The sequence below is a fragment of the Hetaerina americana genome, unplaced genomic scaffold (genome assembly GCF_022747635.1).
Source record: "Hetaerina americana unplaced genomic scaffold, ioHetAmer1.1.p SCAF_145, whole genome shotgun sequence".
NCBI classification, from domain to species: Eukaryota; Metazoa; Arthropoda; class Insecta; order Odonata; family Calopterygidae; genus Hetaerina; species Hetaerina americana.
This window is the reverse complement of record NW_027286570.1, coordinates 183,508-202,711: the sequence shown is the minus strand read 5'-3', so window position 1 is coordinate 202,711 and position 19,204 is coordinate 183,508. Positions and strand designations below refer to the sequence as shown.

Sequence of the window (19,204 nt, the reverse complement as noted above, 5' to 3'; positions counted from 1 at the left end):
GCATTTCATGTTCTTTTTTATCATTCCATTTATTCATGTGCACACAAAATAGCCAAAATCAGACCTTAAGAAAATACTTTTTAAACTCAATTCACTGAATTGGGATCCTTGAAAAGTAGTACTCAGAACAAAATTAACAATGCATACGCACTGGGAAATACTTGCGTGCATAACTGCATGAATGACTGGAGAGAATAAAAATCCTTCACTGCAAAAAACCTTCACTGCAAAAAACCATCCTTATCACTCACTCCCCAACCCCAAAACTTCTGTCGCCAGCAAAATTTGCTCCCACGGCACTGGACAAAAGAGCATCGACACTGCGCTCTTCTCCACTACCAAATATATATCCATTGGCAGTGTCAACAGCTGCTCTCACCCTTCCCATCATCTCTTTATTGTTGATACACAAGGGGAGGAAGGAGACAAGACTGTAGCCTTCGATTAACTCCACCATTGCCTTGTTCAGCTTTGTTCCCCTTTTTGTTGTTAAGGGATCATCATTGAGGGCATCCAAAAGGTATTCCAAGTCCAGAACCTCCGTGTAGTATGAAGGATGGAAAAGGAGTTTCCCATAGCGCTCTGTTAAGTCTGTCTTGGACAAAATGTTGACATGGGGTAGACCCATATTCAGCATCGTTGTTAAGGACATCAGTAATGCAGATATGAATTTGCCTGAAGAGGAAGGAGTTTTGCTGGAGATAGTGTTTAATTCACAACTGTCAAATGTTAATTAATATATTAAATATTGCTATTTACCTGGATCACTGCAGTAATGAGAATCAACAACATTGATTGCACAGAGATGTAAACCAAACTTAACCAACTTGTCCATAATATTTTTCACAGAGTTGTGATGCGTATATAACTCCACCTGTAAGAGAAACCATTATTTTACACTATCACAAAAAACTTAAGTGACTACAACAAGATAGCATGTTGTTATGAAAAGGTGGTTTTCTTAAGTAGCTTTACTTAGAATGCAAAAGATTATAGGACAAATCTTACTTGACCAGGACAGTCAAATATGAAATAGTGGCCCTTAAGGTGGCCAATTTGCTCAAAGAGCCAGTCCATGTTCTTCTCCAAGAATTCCATGCAGTACATGAGCCCTCCATTGGGCCCAAGATGATAGGTGTCCATAACATCTTCAAGGGTTATCAGATTAGATATATCAATGGCTGGCTCGTAGGACATTCCATCATTTGCAGGATCTGTGGGCAATCAAAACAACCTCATCAGAAATGATTAGTTCTCTAAAGAAGCAAGCTAATTCCGGCATCAAAGAGTCAATGTGAATTCATTTACTTTGTAGTGTCAGCTATATAATAGATGAAATTAAACCAAACAGAATATGATTTCATCAACACTCTGAATGAAGTGACTTCTGAAACTTCATTCCACACCATCCCTTTAACCCTTTCAAATTAACTGCTAAGATCTTCCTAAATAAATTCTATAGCTGAATGGCCAAAAATGATTAATGATGTTGAAATATTTCTTTCCTCTTCCCATTCAATAATGCACTGAAGCTTCAGCTAAGCAACTTTGATTGAGATTAAATTACTTCCTGATAGAAAACAAAATGCCACCTAGGCTGAATGCCCAAAGGTCACTACTTTATTTTCTATAAAGAAGCACCACCTGGTTCAATGTCACCATGCGCAAACCTGTTCCAACGTCAATTAATGAGTTCATCAAAATATGCTCGTCAACAAGTCTCATGCAAATAAGAGCAAGAATCAAGTGTATTCCCAAAGCACTTGAAAGTGAATCAGAAATTGTATATAACCTTCCCAATGTTCAAGATTGTGCTCATTCAAGTACATACTACATACCATAGTTCATGCAAGGGTGAAATTCTATAACTGTGGTGTGTTTGCATATAAAATACTGTATTTCCCAGCCCATCAGATACACCAGTGCATAAGATGCACTCTTATTTTTCTGATTAGAATTTACAAAATATAGTAGTACACTTACTAAGAAGTAAATTGAATTGTTTTATTAAAAAATTAGCAGTTAAAAGTATACCAACATTTTATCATCGTAGAAAACCAGAAATTTGCCATTACTGGGCTAAAATGCCTGACAGCTCCCTTGTTTCCATCTCCTGAAGCATTATTCAAGAATTCCAGTTTAAGTACAATACTGTGTAAAAAGCTTCTTTCTATAGCTCTCATGAGGTTATCATCATTTTAACTATTAATGCAACGGTTAGTTTCTGCTATTATATTGATATTATCAAAATCTGTACTAAAAGCAACCATTTTCTATGCGTCTACAACACTCTCATACAACTTAAGGTTGAATGCCTGTAGACTCCCATTTCATCAGGGTTGATACAATGTAGAAGAGGGGCAAAAGCCCTGGTAGCCCAACGCGTATACATTTCTCAGAAGCAATACATGTGAGATGAAACTAAAGGCACTGCATTGTATACATTTATGTTTTATTTGGAAATTTTTTGCGAAAGTACTTTCAACAAAATATTAAAACTATGTTGCTTATTACCGGCTGAAAACGGAGATATTATCAAATATTTAAAATCCTTTTCCATGCCTTGTGTGAGAAAAGATACTTAAAGCGAGTATTGCAAATCAGCTTGCAATTATAGGTCAAAGGTCACACAACCCTGGCCCTTAAAATTCAGGTGGATTTTAGAGCACATTTTGGAGTTAAATAGTGTATCTTATGGGCCGGGAAATAATGTAATCTTCTAATACTTACCAATGTTCACCACGGCCACCTTCCTTCCAATTTGCTGCAAAAACTTGGTCATCTCATGACAGAATGTTGTTTTCCCACTCCCAGGTGGACCAATGACCACTTGTCCAAAAATGCTGGTCATCTCAGGCCAACCTGCTCCACAAACAAACATCTGCCTTTCAAACACCATCTTTAACCTACATAGAAGCTCAAAATCATTACTCCTTTTGAGTGCATTAACTCACCAAAGCTTGTTCTGAAGGAGAATTTCTTTCAGCAATACAAGGGTTTTTAGACTGTAATTTTTAAGTGAGATTCCAAACACAGCTGGTTTGTTGATGCCAAGGTGCTCAAAGAGATATCGAGCTGATACGTGGATCTCGTCACTGTCACTCCCTAGAAGAGACCTGAAAGAAGAACGTCAACCATCACAGCAAACACTTATTGTAAATGGCTAAGAGGAGAAGAGATCTACTGGAAAGTGATTTTCAGATTACCTCTGATATGTGCTATACCCTTTGGAAATAATTAGTGCAAATTGCTCTAAACCAGAATTGAATTTTCATTTCTTAGTTTTGTATCAAGCCTATAGCATTTTGTCTGGATGAATTCTATTAAAATCATAAAAATATCTTAATTTCCAAAGTCCTTCCGTATCTGAAATCGAAACTACTCAATAAAAGATGAATATTGAGAAAGTAGGGGTCATTTTTTTCAGCCTAAAATACAATTTAGTTGTGAATGGGTAAAATGGGTATTTACCAGAACATAACATTATTGGAAATTTTTACAGGCAATGTTTCTGAATTTCACTTGACGTGCTGACTAGAGTGGCATTTGTTTATAGCTAGCATTTAACTATCCTATTAATTTTCAAGGAACAATGGTTGACCAAAACTAATTCATCATTGAACCATATAGTTCTTCATTTTACATGTAAGTATTTACATTTAACAATTTCACTCCTGAGTCCAGTCCATGGCCCCTCTTACATATTTTGAAGGGGTACCGAATAAATATAAGTACTGTAAGAGGTTGAAAGAGTAACAGTAATTTCAAATAAAATCACTTATCCACCACACACAACCCCAGTTTTGATGGCAGGCATCATGACCAGATGACAATTACATTTGCCCATTCCACAATGCATCACTGCGTTCTCTTGCTTCCTGCTCAATTAAATAAGGAAGTGAGCTGCGATTGCATCTATCGCCTTAAGATGCCCGAGCTTAAAACAGTGGTTGCATCTGGACAAAACAAGACTTACAATAACACTAAATCAAGTACTGTGAACAATGCATTCTGATAAGTAGCAATCATGCCTAGGGTATGACATTTTTTCTTCCCTAAGGCACAAATTTTGCAATTTTTTACCAAAATGCATTGCATTTTGTTAGGGCCAGCAAGTTACCAAATGAAATTTATAACATTCTCCGTATTTATTTATTTACCTAGGTTCCTTTGAATGATAGCATAATGGTTTAGTTATCATTGGGTTCTGCATACTCAACTGCTACTTTTTACATCAAGATAATAACTAGCTAATTACTTGACAAACCTTTTTTCTTCTTACTGACTTATAATCTTTTAATGTTGATGTGATTCAAATCTCGCTATAATTAATCATACAAGTGATCAGCCGGTCATATGTGCTACTGGAAGAACACTCACTAGGAATTCCATTGTAACTAAGGCAAGCTATCATTCATGTGTTCATGATTCTCTGTGGACTTGTAGTAGTTTTAAAGTTCAAAAATTATGGAATGCTTGAGTTTCATTTGCCTTTCTGATATTTCATCTTATTCCTTGCTCAATGTGTAGCTTTCCCAGATTGCTTTATCATGCCCTAGACAGCAAAATCCAATTTATTCTCAACTTTGCATACATAGATGGAAAGGTTGAGCATTTAGCTATTTTTCTACATAGTTGCCTTGACGATCAATCACTTTTTGAATCCTTGTAACCAGCTTTTTAATACCGGCATTGTACCTTTCTCCTGCCGCGTTGCAAAGCCAACTGACGACTGCTTCTCTGATATAAATTCATCGCCATTTAGTAGAAGTGTACAGTGAGAAGAATATAGACATCAAAAACATGCGGAAGTGGTGCAGGGAGTTTTTTCATGGCCAGGAAAACATCCACGATGAGCAGCGGTCTGGGCGGCCGAGTTTGTCGGAATCTTCGGTGGCTCCCATTGACGAGATGGTGTGCAATAACTGGAGAATCACCCTTCATGAGATAAAGGAAGGCCTTGAAGCTAATGAAGAGAGTGGCCACTTCTCCGTGCAGAATATTGTGTCGGAGGTCCTCGGTTACAACAAGGTGTCTCACCAAAGGAGTGTGTTTGCTTCATGACAATACACGTCCACATGTGTCACATCAAATGACCACCATACTTGATGAATTTGGCTGGGATATCATCGATCACCCTCCTTACAGCCTGGACATTGCCCTTAGCGACTACCACTTGTTTCTTGCTGTCAAAAAACACCTTGGAGGACAGAAATTAAAGTCCGACGAGGAAGTGCAAGAAGCAGTCGTCAGTTGGCTTTCTGATGCGGCGGGAGAAAGGTACGATGCCGGTATCAAAAAGCCGGTTACAAGGATGCAAAAAGTGATTGATCGTCAAGGCACTTATGTAGAAAAATAGCTAAATGCTCAGCTTTTCCAATGATGCACACAAAGTTGAGAATAAATTTGATTTTTCATGAAAAAAAATAGGAGACCTTACTTTTCGAATTGCCCTCGTACCTAGTATTTTAAAAACCTTAAAGGTCATCTACAGAAGTGATTTGTACAGGTCGCCTTATTTTTTCACTTTTCTGAACATGTTGAGATAGGAGAATTTCTCTTTGTGAGACAACTTTAACCCAGTGCGCTTTGATATTGGCCATGGTGAGTGCTTGGTACCTGGTGACTGAATTGGTGTAGAAGTTTGGACATCATCAGACTCCTGGATAGTTAATTGTGGCAAAAAGGAAAAATCTGATATTCTAGAATCAGCCTCTGTTTGTAAGACTCCACAGTATCACTCAATAGAGACAACAAAGGGATCATAGTAAAACCGGCAAGAAATTCCCTCTTGATTCTATGACGTTGAGCCAGGTAAGACTCGCAAATGGATGTTTTTAGATGCAAGGAAAAAGGTGATGCTCACATTCCAAAGAAATATCCACATTTCATAGGTCACACTATATAGAATACACAAATGTAGACCTAGCTGAAACTAAAATTAAAACACTTATTCTCTCCCCAATTAAAATGCATTAGTTTCTGTTACACTAGCATCAATATCAATTTACTTTCTCACTCAATAATGACATGGTGAATCAAAATACATTGTGAAACTGAAAAAGTATACTCGTGAACATTACCTAGAATTTTACATCTTGGAAGCTTGGTTGTTAGGCTGGAGGATAAGTGCAAATTGGAAGCTTTTGAGATGCAACCAGGGAAAATTATGGAAACAATTGAATGCACAGAGAATAAAACAAAGGATTTGCTAGGCATGAGAGTGGAAGAAAGAGAGCTGTTGGGAGAAATTCAAATGAGGCAGGAGAAGTGGACACAGAGCATATTAAGAAGAGGGGATAGTGTTGGATAAGGGAAGACGGAGGAAGTGGGAAGAGGAGGTTAGATGGAATGGAGGGAAGCAGAGCAAGATGTTACAGTGCTTTGTGATCTGTTAGGCAGGTCTTGGAAGTAATAGTCCCTGAATCCATCAAAAAACCTAACTTGGCCTTAGAAGGTTACTATTAATAATAATAATTCAACAAGATAAATATGCCATGACAGCTTAAGGGATACTTCCCTATTCATACATGAACATACCAACTTTCAAACACATTACAATTCCAAATGCCTACATGCCATGATAAATACATACATGCAGTGGTGACTATATGGAAACGTTTATCAATGTCAACGCCAAAGTTACTGTGTATAATGGTCACATTTTGAGATACAATAAACTAGAGGAGATAGAAATGAGAATCTTTTAAGTATAAAGCATGCTTACATGACGAAACATTGGTTTTAGGTATCAAATATGAGCACATAAAATGCAAACATCCGACACTTGCAGTTAAGCATGTCTTAAATGTATAATGTAGATATGACTTGACACAATGAAACTTTTCACCAATATTTCATGAATAATTGAATCCATAAAATACTGCACAATCATTCCTACAAAGAAACATGATCAGAAATTCATAACAATATTTGGGAAAGTGGATTTGAAAAAAATTTTACCACTAATTTATAATACAGAATAAATTTTGAATAATAAAGACTAATCTAACTAATAATAATAAATTTCTAGCAAATAATACATAAATAATGCTAATTATGCAATTGGCTTGGTATAACATGAAATACATACATGTGTATAATAATAATATACCTGGTGTGATAGACAGACCCAGTGATGTTAAACTGAACTTCATCTTTGTTTACCAAGACCAAGGCTCCAATTTTTTTAAACTGTGATATAATTATCAGAACTTTGTCCCTGTAAAAATTATAAGAATACATTGATTAGTGCAGAGTAAAAGTAAAGTTAAGCCTTTATACATTAAACAGATCAACAAGTAACATAATTTAACACTAAAACCCCAAGGTATTCAATTTATCCTTAGCTCTTTTGAATATTTTCTGTTTAGAACAAAATCTTATGTAATTCATTTTATTCTAGAATTTTCTTTTTACCTAAAATAATAATAATAGAAATTGCCAAATAATTCAATAGAAAATTTAAATGCACTTGCCATTAAATTTAATATACCAGCTGACAAAATACAATAATCTAATAATGTCAGTTTTACACCTATTCTACCTAAACATATTTTTCAAATATTAAAAGAATGATTCTTGATCAACTGTGCTAGCATCACCCCACATTAATTAATAGCTTTCCTTCCTCTTACAGGATTTTCAAATGAACATGTCCACGGGAGTATAGCCAAATTAACACTATTCTCATCCTAAGAGTTGATATGTTAATCGATGTCTGACACAGAAAAAAAAGAGCTTCCACGTCATGTTTATTTATATGTTTTAAATTTTGGAATCCTGCAAGCCACCAATGGGGTGGGTGTGTGGCAGGGGATGAATACACATCAGATTAATTTGGATCCGAATATGACCCTACCGCGGTTGGATAAAGTTATCCTGATTCCTTATTGTTTGTGGAAAAAATGGCATCTAAAATATGGATATCTGTTCTATACTTAATCTCTCTAATTTTATGGACATAATCTCTCCTACCCTAGTATGATGAGGGTAATAATACATTTTCAACATCACTGCTAAAGAGACCAACTTCCATTTTATGCAAGAGTTTCAATCTGTAATGTAATCTTCACTTCATGAGTGATTCCTAGCCTAGCTGCTCTAATAGTTTGGATACACCACTAAGTTTATCATAACAATGTTCTACAAATCTAGCTCCTCTACACTGCATGAGATCCAATTTGGCAATTAATTCAACTTCATGAGGGTCCCATATACTTGAGGAATATTATAAATTAGGCTTAACCAGAAACAAATAGCATTTATCTTTTCATCACATTTTCCCAGTACTCTTCAAATAAATCCTAATTTTTTGTTAGCTTCTCCATATATTCCCCGTAGGTGTTTCACCCAGAGGAGATCGTGAGTATTGGTAAAGTCTAGGTATTTAATTGAGTCTACACATTCCATTTCAGTGTTCCCAATGCAGTAAGCATTCAGGAGGGAATTGCTCTTTTTCAAAAAATTTATGACTACGCACTTTTTTAAGTTTAATTCTAGTTGCCAAGTGTTGCACCAGCATTTTATAGCATTTAGTTCATCTAATAAAGCTGCTGTGTCCTCAGGATCACGGATATCATGGTATAAACCATGGCATCATCAGCAAATTAACGCATCTTCCTAGTGACTATGGAGTCAATGTCATTAACGTAAAGTAGGAATAGGAGAGGTCCAATAACACTCCCGTGGGGAACACCTGAAGTAAATTCTTTTGCATTTGAACTAACTCCATCAAGTTTATTCTTCGTACACGACCATTCTGTAAGTCTTTAATCCAACCCCCGATATTTTTATCTATGCCATAAGCTTTTAGCTTGGTTAGTAGCAGTTGGCATAAAACTCGGAATGAATTCGAGTCTGGAGGAAGAGGGAGGAATTCAAGGATCAAAAAATGTTATAGAAATAGAAAATGGCAACACAAAGACGCCTTACAATCATGGAATCACAAGGGTCTTCCTGAAACGCTATAGTTCACCATGCTATATGAGAGAAGTAGAATAATGTAGACAAAGAATTAGGAAAAGGGAAAAAGCAAGAGATAAATAATAAATTGAGGCGGGAAAGTAGTAGAAAGAACAAAGCACAGGGGAAGATGCATTCCAAGGAAATGAAAAGTTTACAAAGGGAGTATGAAATCACAACAGGATGGTGAAAGCACTGCCAAGAAGTAAGAAGGAGAAATCTATGCGATCAATCAAAGATAATTCATAGAGAGTATTAATTAAACCAAATTTTATGGTAGATATTAAGCCAAAAACCACACACATAGAAAGAGAAAATTACATACTCGAGGATAATTTAGGTCCAGGCTAACTTGATCGCAAGATAGAGAAGGCATGAAATGAAATCAAATAAGGCCGTAAGAGTACATCACTATCATGCGGAACTACTTAAAAGTTTAGGAAAACATGGGATGAGAGCTATTTTGGACTAATTCACAGTATTTATGAGGGAGGCAGTTGGCTGGAAAATTTCTATTTATTTATTTAATCTAAGTCTGAAAACAGCCCTTTTTGGCCTTTAAATTGGACTATTAACAGTGAAAACAATGGAGACGATTACTAAGACCCAAACCCTAGGTGGAGGAAAACCCACCCAGGTGGGAATCGAACCCACGACTCTTGGATTGGCAGACGAGGACGTTACCCTGCCGCCACTGAGACCGGCATTCATCAGATAAGAGTCAATTTCCAACCCGAAATAGGGAAAGGTAGCCATATCCAAGGATTAAAGAACATGACGCAAACTATCGCTCCGTCCACTGGCAGCACTAGTTGCCTGAGACCCAATGAGTTGTCTGTGCTTGGCGGCTCCTCGAGCTGTGCGTCAAAATGTAAATTGACGAAATCATGGAGCCTTCATCCACTTGTGTTGACGACAATATTGATCGTGTGCATTCCCTTGTCCAAACTGATAGTCCGAAAACTGTCCAAACCATAGTTGATGAATTGAATTTAGGAAAATCAACAGTGCACAATATTTCAACAGAACAAGATGAATGGATCCTTCATCATGACAATGCACCAGCAGATTCAGCATTGATTGTTCACCAGTTTCTAGCAAAAAATTCAATCACCATCCTTGATCATCCTTCTTATTCGCCAGATCTCGCCCCCTGCAACTTTTTCCTATTCCCAAAATGCAAAAGTGTGATGAGGGGATATCACTGGGAAGATGTGGATACAATAAAGCAAGAAATGACAAGAAAACTAAAAAGCCTAACTGCCGAGGACTTCCAAGGGTGCTTTAAACAGTGGAAAAGAAGATGGATATAAGAAGTGCAGAGCAACGAATGGAGAGTACTTTGAAGGGACAAAATCGATGTAAACTAAATTTTGCAAAAGTTTTACGGCCTCAGTTTGCGTATTAATTGGACAGAGTAGTACGTTTGATTTCAGATGCAGCAAACGTGGCACTTAGTATCATCAATAAAAATATGGAAAGGTTAAATGATTATATAGGCAATGATATATGCAGGTGAAGAAAGGAAAGAGTCATTCGTGATGCCAAAGCACTAATGAAGTCACCAATTGAGAGAAACATAGAATACAATCAAGATGTATGTTTGTTGATTTTAAGAAAGTGTTTCATAGAGTGAATTGGGTAAAATTAATGTATGTATTGAAGTAAATAGGAGTAAATTGGAGAGGTAGGACAATTATCCACACTGTGTATTTGTCTAAGACTGCTCAGGTGAGAGTGGGGGGTGGAGAGTCGGGATGGGAAGCATTAGGAAGAGTACCACAGGTGTGTCCATTATCACTTGCGCCTTTCAACGCGTAAGAGTTGGAAATGGTAAAATAGGTGTGGGAAGAACTGGAGATAAGAATGCCATCAGTAGAGAATTCATAAAAAGAACAGTTTATAGATGATCAAGCTTTAATTTTCCAGTCTGCCAAGGGACTGCCAAGAATTACTTTAAAAAATTGGAAAGTCAGTGTGATAGGAATGGGATGAGAATCAATGTAAACAAAACAAAGGTTAAGCTATTTTTGTAGAAGGAAAACTAAGTTAAATTTTAAAATAAAAGGTCATAAACTAGAGCACTTGGAACAGCTAAACTAACTCAGAAGTGTTTTGAATCAAAATGGTCTAAGTAGTAGGGATATAAGGAGAAGAATAGCCTTTGGCCAAGCTTTCACAAGGAGGAAGCAATTGATGAGAGGAATGTTGTTTAAGGATGTGAAGAAAAGCTTCATTTAAACTTTGATAAGGAGTTTTTTTACAGTGCTTCATGGTCATTAAAGCAAGGTGATGTGCGTAGATTGACGGCTTATGAAATGTGGTTGTGGAGAAGGATGGAGAAAGTGAATTGGACAGAAAGTAAAACAAACGAGGAAGAGCTAAACATGTAGGGGGAGGAGATGGGTAGTGGAGAGAAATACAAAGAAGACAAGAAAGATGGACACACAGCATTTTGATTGGCAATAAGATGCTGAACACTGTGATAGCAGGGAGAATGTTAGGCAAGTAAACAAGGAGTACGAAAATGACAAGAATGTTGGATGTAATGAAGGGAGGAAGGCAATATGTGGAATAGAAAAAAGAAATATCGGCTACGGTAAAAGCTCTTTTACTATCTGCACCAATTCTACAATTAGTATGCTATCTCCTTGAATTTTTTTTTCCACCTTATCATTCAGGGTATGCACTGCAATTAACATAGTGAAAATGGAATGATTATAAATAATTTTATTCTGGATGCCTGGTCATGAGTTGTTACCATAAACAAGGCTGACACAGCAACAAAGGAATCTTAGGTCTTGCCGAAACCATCCTGAAGTTCACACAAGTTGAAAACCTTGTGGCTACATTATAGAATGCAATCTATCAGCAGGGCCTTTTGAGGAGTATCATGGAGGGATACCTTAAATGATAACATCAAGGTTATCGGTCTGGCTCTCCTCTGTAGGTACTAGCCATGGAGAAGCAAGTACTATTGAGAGATTGTTCACCATGGCCTTCTAAAATTAACTGGCCTATTCAATTCAATATCCGTACATACCATATTGACATAGTTCTATTCAAATATTTTATCCCAACTTTCTTTTAAATCACAGTATAATTTTTAATATTTTGTTGATAGTGGTGCTACATTATCTTAGCCATTGATAAGGCATATAAAACCCACCTCTACTTTACTGATTCGGTATCGAAAGAAGTATGTACGGTACTCTGATAAGGGGAGAACAAAGGGGAAGAGAATGATAGAATGTTAGATGGAATGATGGGAGGAAGGAAGTATACAAAGTCAAAGAAGCGTTTATTGCACTGTAAGGTGACAGGTTGCATCTCTGTTAGGTGAGTCAAAGAAATGTAGGGATGCTAAGTTAATTGTCCAACCAAAACTACCTTAAACGGAAGAATACCACAAACTATAATAATTGCATCTTATTGTGCAATATATCTGTAGAATATATTTCATTGATTTGACTTAATTATTGTATCTGTTAAAATGTTGAATGTTACAACATGTTCAGTTCGCCTATGGCAATGGTGAAGATATCGCACAATAAACAACACTCCGCATTGACATTTTGCTTTTACCTGAACAAATTGACATTAAGGTCATTTTAATAGCACAGGAGGCTGAGAGAGAGTCTGTTTTTATTAATGGCACGGCTGAAAGATATTTTATAATACTTAAAAGGGAGGTTACATTCCATTTCAAAGAAAAGTGGTCCCGAAGCTCTGGTCAGTGCTAACAGAAGTAAACGTTAACACTACTGCATCCATTGTAAGAGAAGACCATCAAATTACATTAAAAGCACTTTCAGGAATATTGATGATTTTATCGGGTGCCACCTTCATGTAGGCAACAGAAAAAATGCACACAAGATGTGTTTGTGTGCGGTGGGTTCCAAGACTGCTCATACCAGACGACTGTGTGAGGCTTGTTGGCAGATGAATTTGATGTTAAAGGAAGATAAGGAATTTCTTCAGAAGATTATCACCACTAAAGATAATTGGCTACACTATGATCCAAGATGGTGGATACCTGAGCATACTGCTCGGAAATAATAGCCGTTAATCACGTTTTTCAGAAGTGTGATTTTGTATGCAATACTTATTTTCATGCTAGTGGGTGTATCCAAAACATTACTGAATTAGATCGCTAACAGTGCAAATCTTCTCTATTGATGCAACTACCTAAAAATGTGTCCACCTAAAAAAATTCAAGCAGAGCAAGAAGACCTACAGAGTTTAGTCCCCCAATTAGAAAAAGTATTTGAATATGTGTTCAACAAAAGACTAATTGACTTCCTTGAAGTTAATAACCTGCTATCTCCTAAACAATTTGGATTTAGAAAAGGAAAGTTAACAGAGCAGGCAATCCTCAATTCAGTAGACACCATTGTACAACGAATTGACTCCAAGCAAAAAGTAACAGGTGTATTCTTTGACTTGTCTCAAGTGTTTGATGTGGTTAAGCATGATTAACTCTTATACAAATGTGATTTAATGGGCATTACAGGCTAAGCACAGCAGTGGTTGAGAATATATATAAAAATCATCAACAAAGGGTAGCTGTCCAGAATAATGGGAATATCATCCTGGGTGATGATGAATATGTTCCTCAAAGATCAATTTTGGGTCCTATCCTATTCCTCATTTATATAAATGATCTACCTAGACAATAACATGTAAATCTTCTCAGTAACTGGGCCTTGTTTTCAGATGATGTGAGCATTGTGCTAAAATCAGAAATCTTTTCAAGATCTAATGGCTTTGGGTGAATCCATTATGCATTTCATAGGCACGTGGTGCTATGGGAATAGCCATATTCTTAATTAAACAATTAAACTAAAACCCAGGTCATTTCAATCATTATATTCTCTGCAAAAACCTTTTAATTTTGATAAAAGTACTTCTCATTCTATGACAAGTAACTGTATAGTTATTGATGAGAATACATTTTTAGGAATATATTTTGATAAATACCATAAATGGGACCTGTACACCACATATCTCAGTAAAAAATTAAATTCTGTGTCCTATCTTCTCTAAATTCTGAAGCATGCTGTTAGTATGGATGTTTTAAAAACACTCCACTATGGTCTATTTTATTCCCACGTATCATATGGTATCATCATATGGGAAAGTGGGTCCTCAAGTAAGTCAACTAAAATATTTATTATACAAATGAAGTTTCTTTAGTTCATGAGCAATAAACCCTTTAGAGCCTACTCTTAAAAATCCTTGCCATATTAACAGTTCCCTGGGTGTTCATTTATAATTCAGTTATTTTTATTAAAAAAGAATATGGCCCTATTCCCATCAAATAATGGCACAAACACCTCTGAGACTAGGACAAGTGATCATATATGTGGAGTACTTGCTAGCATGACAATGATTTCCAAAGGACCTCATTCTCTGTGCATCAAAATGTACAACAAACTTCCTATAAGTTTAAAAAATGAGAAATCATCTCTATTTTTGAAAAGAAATTGTTTACATACTTATATGAAAAATATTTTACAGAGAGAATGGCTACATCAATTCTGGGTAATTTTGAATGTTATGCTATGTACATAATTGTACACAAAGGCGTAATCTTATCTTATTTTGGCTAGTCATTATTAATTTCCTACACTTTTTGACGTACCCTATAAAATTATATAATGTATCATATTCTGTACTATGTATTCGTCAATTGGGGAATATAAATTATTATTACTATCTTATTATTTTTATTCTTAGGACATACTGAAAATTTGTGAGTGGCAAATTTCCAGCAATACACAAAAAAGCCAAAGTCACAGCGTGCATTCATAAACTAGAATATAAGGTGGGGCAAATGCTTGGCACCTAAGGGGACTTCTTTGAGAAGAACTACCAACATTTGGAAGATGAATATAGCTGTTATTTAAAAATAAATTATAATGTTTTCATTGGATGACTCTTTTAGAAACAATATTTCCCCATTGAAGGAGAGCATAAAAGCATCCTAGGCCTTCTTTGATTTGGAAAAGCCTCCAAATTGAGGATTTAATATAATTCCTAAATTTCCATTCATAACATAATATCTATGCTTAAATTATTAATACGTCCATTAATATCTAATAATCATCACTTAAGCTCCGAATTTTTAAATATGCCTTACTATCATACATTATTGACATTATTGCAGTGGGGTCAGACTTCTAAGTACCATTCTTGCAATATAAATTTATCCAACAAAAAATCAGAAAAATGGATTCTGCATTATCGGGTTTCAATGCATCGTTGTTTGATGCTGACAACAGTTTCGCCAAAGTTGCATTCGGCATCTTCAGGTCGAAGATGAGGGACTCAGATTTTTGCCCTTATCTTCGACCTGAAGATGCCGAATGCAACTTTGGCGAAACTGTTGTCAGCATCAAACAACGACGCGGTGAAATCTGATAATGCAGAATCCTTCAAACCACCGCCGCGAAAACCTACACAGCCAAATCAGAAAAATATTAATTCATACTATCTACAACCAAGAATGGTGCAACTATTTAACTTACTATCAACAGAGTTCAATGATAGAGGCAATTAATTTCAATAGAAAGCCTGTTTTGACAAATAAACATTATTAATATTGGAAAAGTGTTTTAATATCAGATGATAATACGGATGAAAAAAGTCCCACCTGTAATTGCTTATGAAAATGTCACAGTGGACACCATCAATGATTGTGCCCAAGGCCTTGTATGTGATGGGACAATTGGTCTTCTGCTTGGTCACCAACCCAGGTTGAAAAGATTCTTCCAAGAGTGCTGATTCCATAGCATTACCATTCCATGTAGCCCTTCAATAATTGAATGAACAATACATATAACAAATATACCATTTCTGTTCCTTATGGCCATTATTTTACTAAAAATCATGCGAATCTAGTAACACGGTGTATAAGAGGATGTGTCAGAGACACTCAAAGACATTCCTTTGCCAAAATGGGTGTACTGCAAAATAAAAAACACTGATATTCTTCAATCTCACAGAACACAAGTTGATTTTCCCTAATAGGCAGTTGAAGATTGTAATAGAAGAGTCAATTATGGGTAATTGAATGCAGGGAGGAAAATAACACACATATTACTGATTTGAATGGGATAGTAGAGTGTAAGACCTGGAAAAAGAAATCTGGTCAGCAAAAGATGGCTTACTTTATGAAGTCGTGTCTGTCATAATGCATAGATGTTTAAAGAGACCTTCCCAATCCTTATTCTGATTGGTAGATCTAAAATAAAATCATATTATAATGTGAACACGTTCATCTGAAAATTAAATGGGTGATGATGAATGACTAGGAGGCAAAGCTTTTTACAGACTTCAATTCATGCCTTCCCTCTTAGCATTTCTCCTTTCACCCCATCCACCCCTAATCATAAGGCATTATCAACTCTTTTGATTCAGCCCTTGGATCCCGACTCAGCACAAACAGAACTTTGGATGGGTGGGATCTGTGGATAACAGCATCGGCAGATTCATATTATGAAATAGAATGAATACATTGAAACAAAGGCAACTTTTTGTAATTGCAGAGAAGGGAACAATACCCATGAAACATTGGGATTTTCTGCACAATGCAATGGAGTAAACTGGTACTATAGCAGTCGTGATATCTATCTTGAAGAGAATATTGACTGAACCATTTAAGTTGCCTATTCATGTGGTCATGGAGCATTTTGTGGCTCTGTTTCCTCTGCATTACAGAAGGTCTCCGCATGAGCAACGGAAGGAACACCTCAGCATCAAAAAAATTGCATGATTGCTTAATCTGTCCAAGCATTTAGGTTTGACAATCTCTACCCAAACACTTGTCTTCCAATTAGAGTTACTACAGAGTGATGCTATTTCCATGTCATAGGGCACAGAGGAAATACCTTTTTGACAAATTTCAAACAATGAGAGCTCTACACAAAAAAAACCCTAGAAAGGTCACATACTGCCTTTACATCATATCCATAAGATTGTTCACCATTGAGGTAAATATTTGAGCAATTAATGCACATTTCCCTCCTTGAATTCCATTAAATAGTTCTTCACATTTCAGCTAGGACTGAAAATATCACTTAAGGAGAGAATGTTCGAGTCAAGTGAGAACCTCATTGTACAATACTCTGGGCCAGGAAAGAGAAACTTCCAACTCTCATTGATTAGCAAGCAACCAAATTCAGAGGGACAAGCTGACATCCTTCACTTGGGTAACTAATTAGAAAAATCTCACATCATGAGGCCTTTTAGAAATCAAATTACATTCCTCATATTGATGCGGTTTTATCCTTCTGCCTTATTCAAATCAACCTCGGGTTAAAGGGTTATGAGCATTGACTTTCAAATTCAACATTAAATATTCACCGGGTGTTTATTTTAAGTGAGGTACACTTTTCACATTATCCCTTTACAACTCCAGCATTAGAACCTTTTCAGCCCAAAAGGCAATGAATATGTTTTTTTATCAATACTACCTCAAGAAAATAAACAATTCTTTCTTCAATAATTGACAACAAAAGTTACTTCAGCTGCAATTTATGTACATTTCATTCATACACTGAGCACCTTAAGTTACGAATTTAAAAGGAAATATGAAGTTAAAAATACAATTAATATAATATTTCCTTGAAAGCAGTAACAAAAGTGGCCAAGAGCGAATTTGCAGTTTCCACACAATCACAAATTGATCGCGATTCAATTCTAAAAGACAATGTTGATGCTTATTCACGTTCACTCTCCAAATACGGGGAAATGAATAGCATTAAGAACTGCAACTATTTTGTTTAATTGAAACGGATCAACTCCGACATTCACTTTTCACGACAGTTTCCAGCTTTATTTCAATCTCGGAAATCATCCTTCGATAGTAAAAGTCTTTGTATTCCTCGGGGAGAGAACTTAGCAACTTTGTGGCATTTTGAAGTGTTTGGAGAGCCTAAAAGAAAAATAAAAGGGGAATCATCCATTCCGTTGGCATTTGGTTTCCGTTTACTTTGAAATTTTATTAAATGTAGATCTATTTCATATTCAAAACCAGAAATTTAAATCAAATCTGGCTCACCCGCGCTGCAGGAATGACATCTTTATTTCCATATACGTCCCGTTTGTCATAAAAGTCATCATCCAAATTTTTCCAGAAGACATTTACGGCAACACTAAAATCCAACGGTCGGACGTTATGAAGCCACAGTGCTGGTATAAAAAGGATGTCTCCAGGATTAAGTTGACATTCGTATCTTTTGGCCAGTTTGAATCGTGGGAAGTCTGGGTTATCAATATCATCAACATCAATGATTCGGGACTTATCTCCATTTAAGTAGAGATTGAGTGAGTCATTGGGATTAAACAGAATGACTGTCTTCTTCCCACGAACTTGAACTAAAATATTATCCATTACATCATAATGCGTCCACAAGGATAACCCAGAAGAGCTAACACGGAGTACACTGGAAAAGTATCTACTCGCTTCGAAAATGTTTGGCAGCCTTAAATCCTCGGAGAGAGTAGGGTAATGCTTGGAAAAATCTGCTATGTCCGTGCCTCTCGGTTCTATTCCGAGGGACCGCAAGTAATATAGTTCCCTGGGGTGAATAAAGTAAGATTCCTGTTGCTCCCTAGAAGCTCGTGCAACTAATTCGTCAAATGGAAGTGTTTTATAAAGAAAGTTCTTTTTCACAAAGTCCATTTTTGAACTGGGGCTAACGTGTATTTTAACAGGAATTTTACCAACTTTCTGAGAAAGATACTCTGAAGACCAATTTTTCACACATTCTCCGATATAGGCTCCTCTTAATATCGCCGGATTTCTCTGAGATCTCACATGATCTCTAAATCCTTGTTCTGACTCAGCATTGTATATCGTCACCTCTACGTTACATGCCATGTTTTCTTAGGAAGAATATAAATGTATATCGTAAGAAGATAGCAATGTTTATAACACACAGCAATAGAAGATTACAAAGATTATTTTACGGCGAAAACCCAATCACACCACCAAGAGGAAACAACTCTGTTACATTACTTCAGTTAATGGATTTCCTAATTCAAAATCTAAGGCAAGATTAAATCACAAATATCAAAATACCTACGCGGCCAAGGAGATCCGCAGAATAGTTTGTCTATAGCAGCTTAATTTAAATCGTCTGCTTCACAAATACCTCACACTATTCCTTCACAGTTGCAACTTGAACGAAAGGCGCTTAACGTGTTTCATTTTTCAAGACAATTGAAGCACCAG

The 19,204-nt window shown here is 36.3% G+C and overlaps 2 protein-coding genes across 4 annotated transcripts; both read right to left on the bottom strand.

Annotated features, from left to right (window-relative positions):
* Position 1: 1 nt before the first annotated feature.
* Positions 2 to 19,168, bottom strand: LOC139686653 (GPN-loop GTPase 2). 3 transcript variants are annotated; one of them, XM_071583690.1, is made up of 8 exons: positions 19,056 to 19,168; positions 15,620 to 15,778; positions 7,115 to 7,222; positions 2,955 to 3,116; positions 2,731 to 2,862; positions 1,009 to 1,214; positions 760 to 874; positions 2 to 675 (listed from the first exon to the last, which is right to left on the bottom strand). In XM_071583690.1, the coding sequence occupies exons 5-8, from the start codon at positions 2,849 to 2,851 to the stop codon at positions 248 to 250; spliced, it is 870 nt and encodes a 289-aa protein (XP_071439791.1). In that variant the 5' UTR covers positions 2,852 to 2,862; positions 2,955 to 3,116; positions 7,115 to 7,222; positions 15,620 to 15,778; positions 19,056 to 19,168; the 3' UTR covers positions 2 to 247. The 3 variants fall into 3 exon arrangements, with proteins under 3 accessions (XP_071439791.1, XP_071439792.1, XP_071439793.1); XM_071583691.1 differs by having other exon boundaries at positions 19,052 to 19,160; XM_071583692.1 differs by lacking the exons at positions 7,115 to 7,222; positions 15,620 to 15,778; positions 19,056 to 19,168 and adding an exon at positions 6,728 to 6,749.
* LOC139686652 (tRNA wybutosine-synthesizing protein 5-like) lies at positions 17,162 to 19,041 on the bottom strand. Its single transcript, XM_071583689.1, has 2 exons — positions 18,029 to 19,041; positions 17,162 to 17,902 (listed from the first exon to the last, which is right to left on the bottom strand). Exons 1-2 carry the CDS (start codon positions 18,848 to 18,850, stop codon positions 17,765 to 17,767), a joined length of 960 nt encoding a protein of 319 aa, XP_071439790.1. The 5' UTR covers positions 18,851 to 19,041; the 3' UTR covers positions 17,162 to 17,764.
* Positions 19,169 to 19,204: the final 36 nt, after the last annotated feature.

Excerpts from the sequence above, each read along its gene's own strand:
- LOC139686652 (XM_071583689.1), bottom strand. The coding sequence starts at position 18,850 with ATGGCATGTAACGTAGAGGTGACGATATACAATGCTGAGTCAGAACAA. Across the intron at positions 17,903-18,028 it reads ATGTCATTCCTGCAGCGCGG|GCTCTCCAAACACTTCAAAA; the intron begins GTGAGCCAGATT and ends TTTTTCTTTTAG.
- LOC139686653 (XM_071583690.1), bottom strand. The coding sequence starts at position 2,851 with ATGACCAGCATTTTTGGACAAGTGGTCATTGGTCCACCTGGGAGTGGG. Across the intron at positions 1,215-2,730 it reads GGTGGCCGTGGTGAACATTG|ATCCTGCAAATGATGGAATG; the intron begins GTAAGTATTAGA and ends GATTGCCCACAG. Across the intron at positions 676-759 it reads TCATTACTGCAGTGATCCAG|GCAAATTCATATCTGCATTA; the intron begins GTAAATAGCAAT and ends CTTCCTCTTCAG.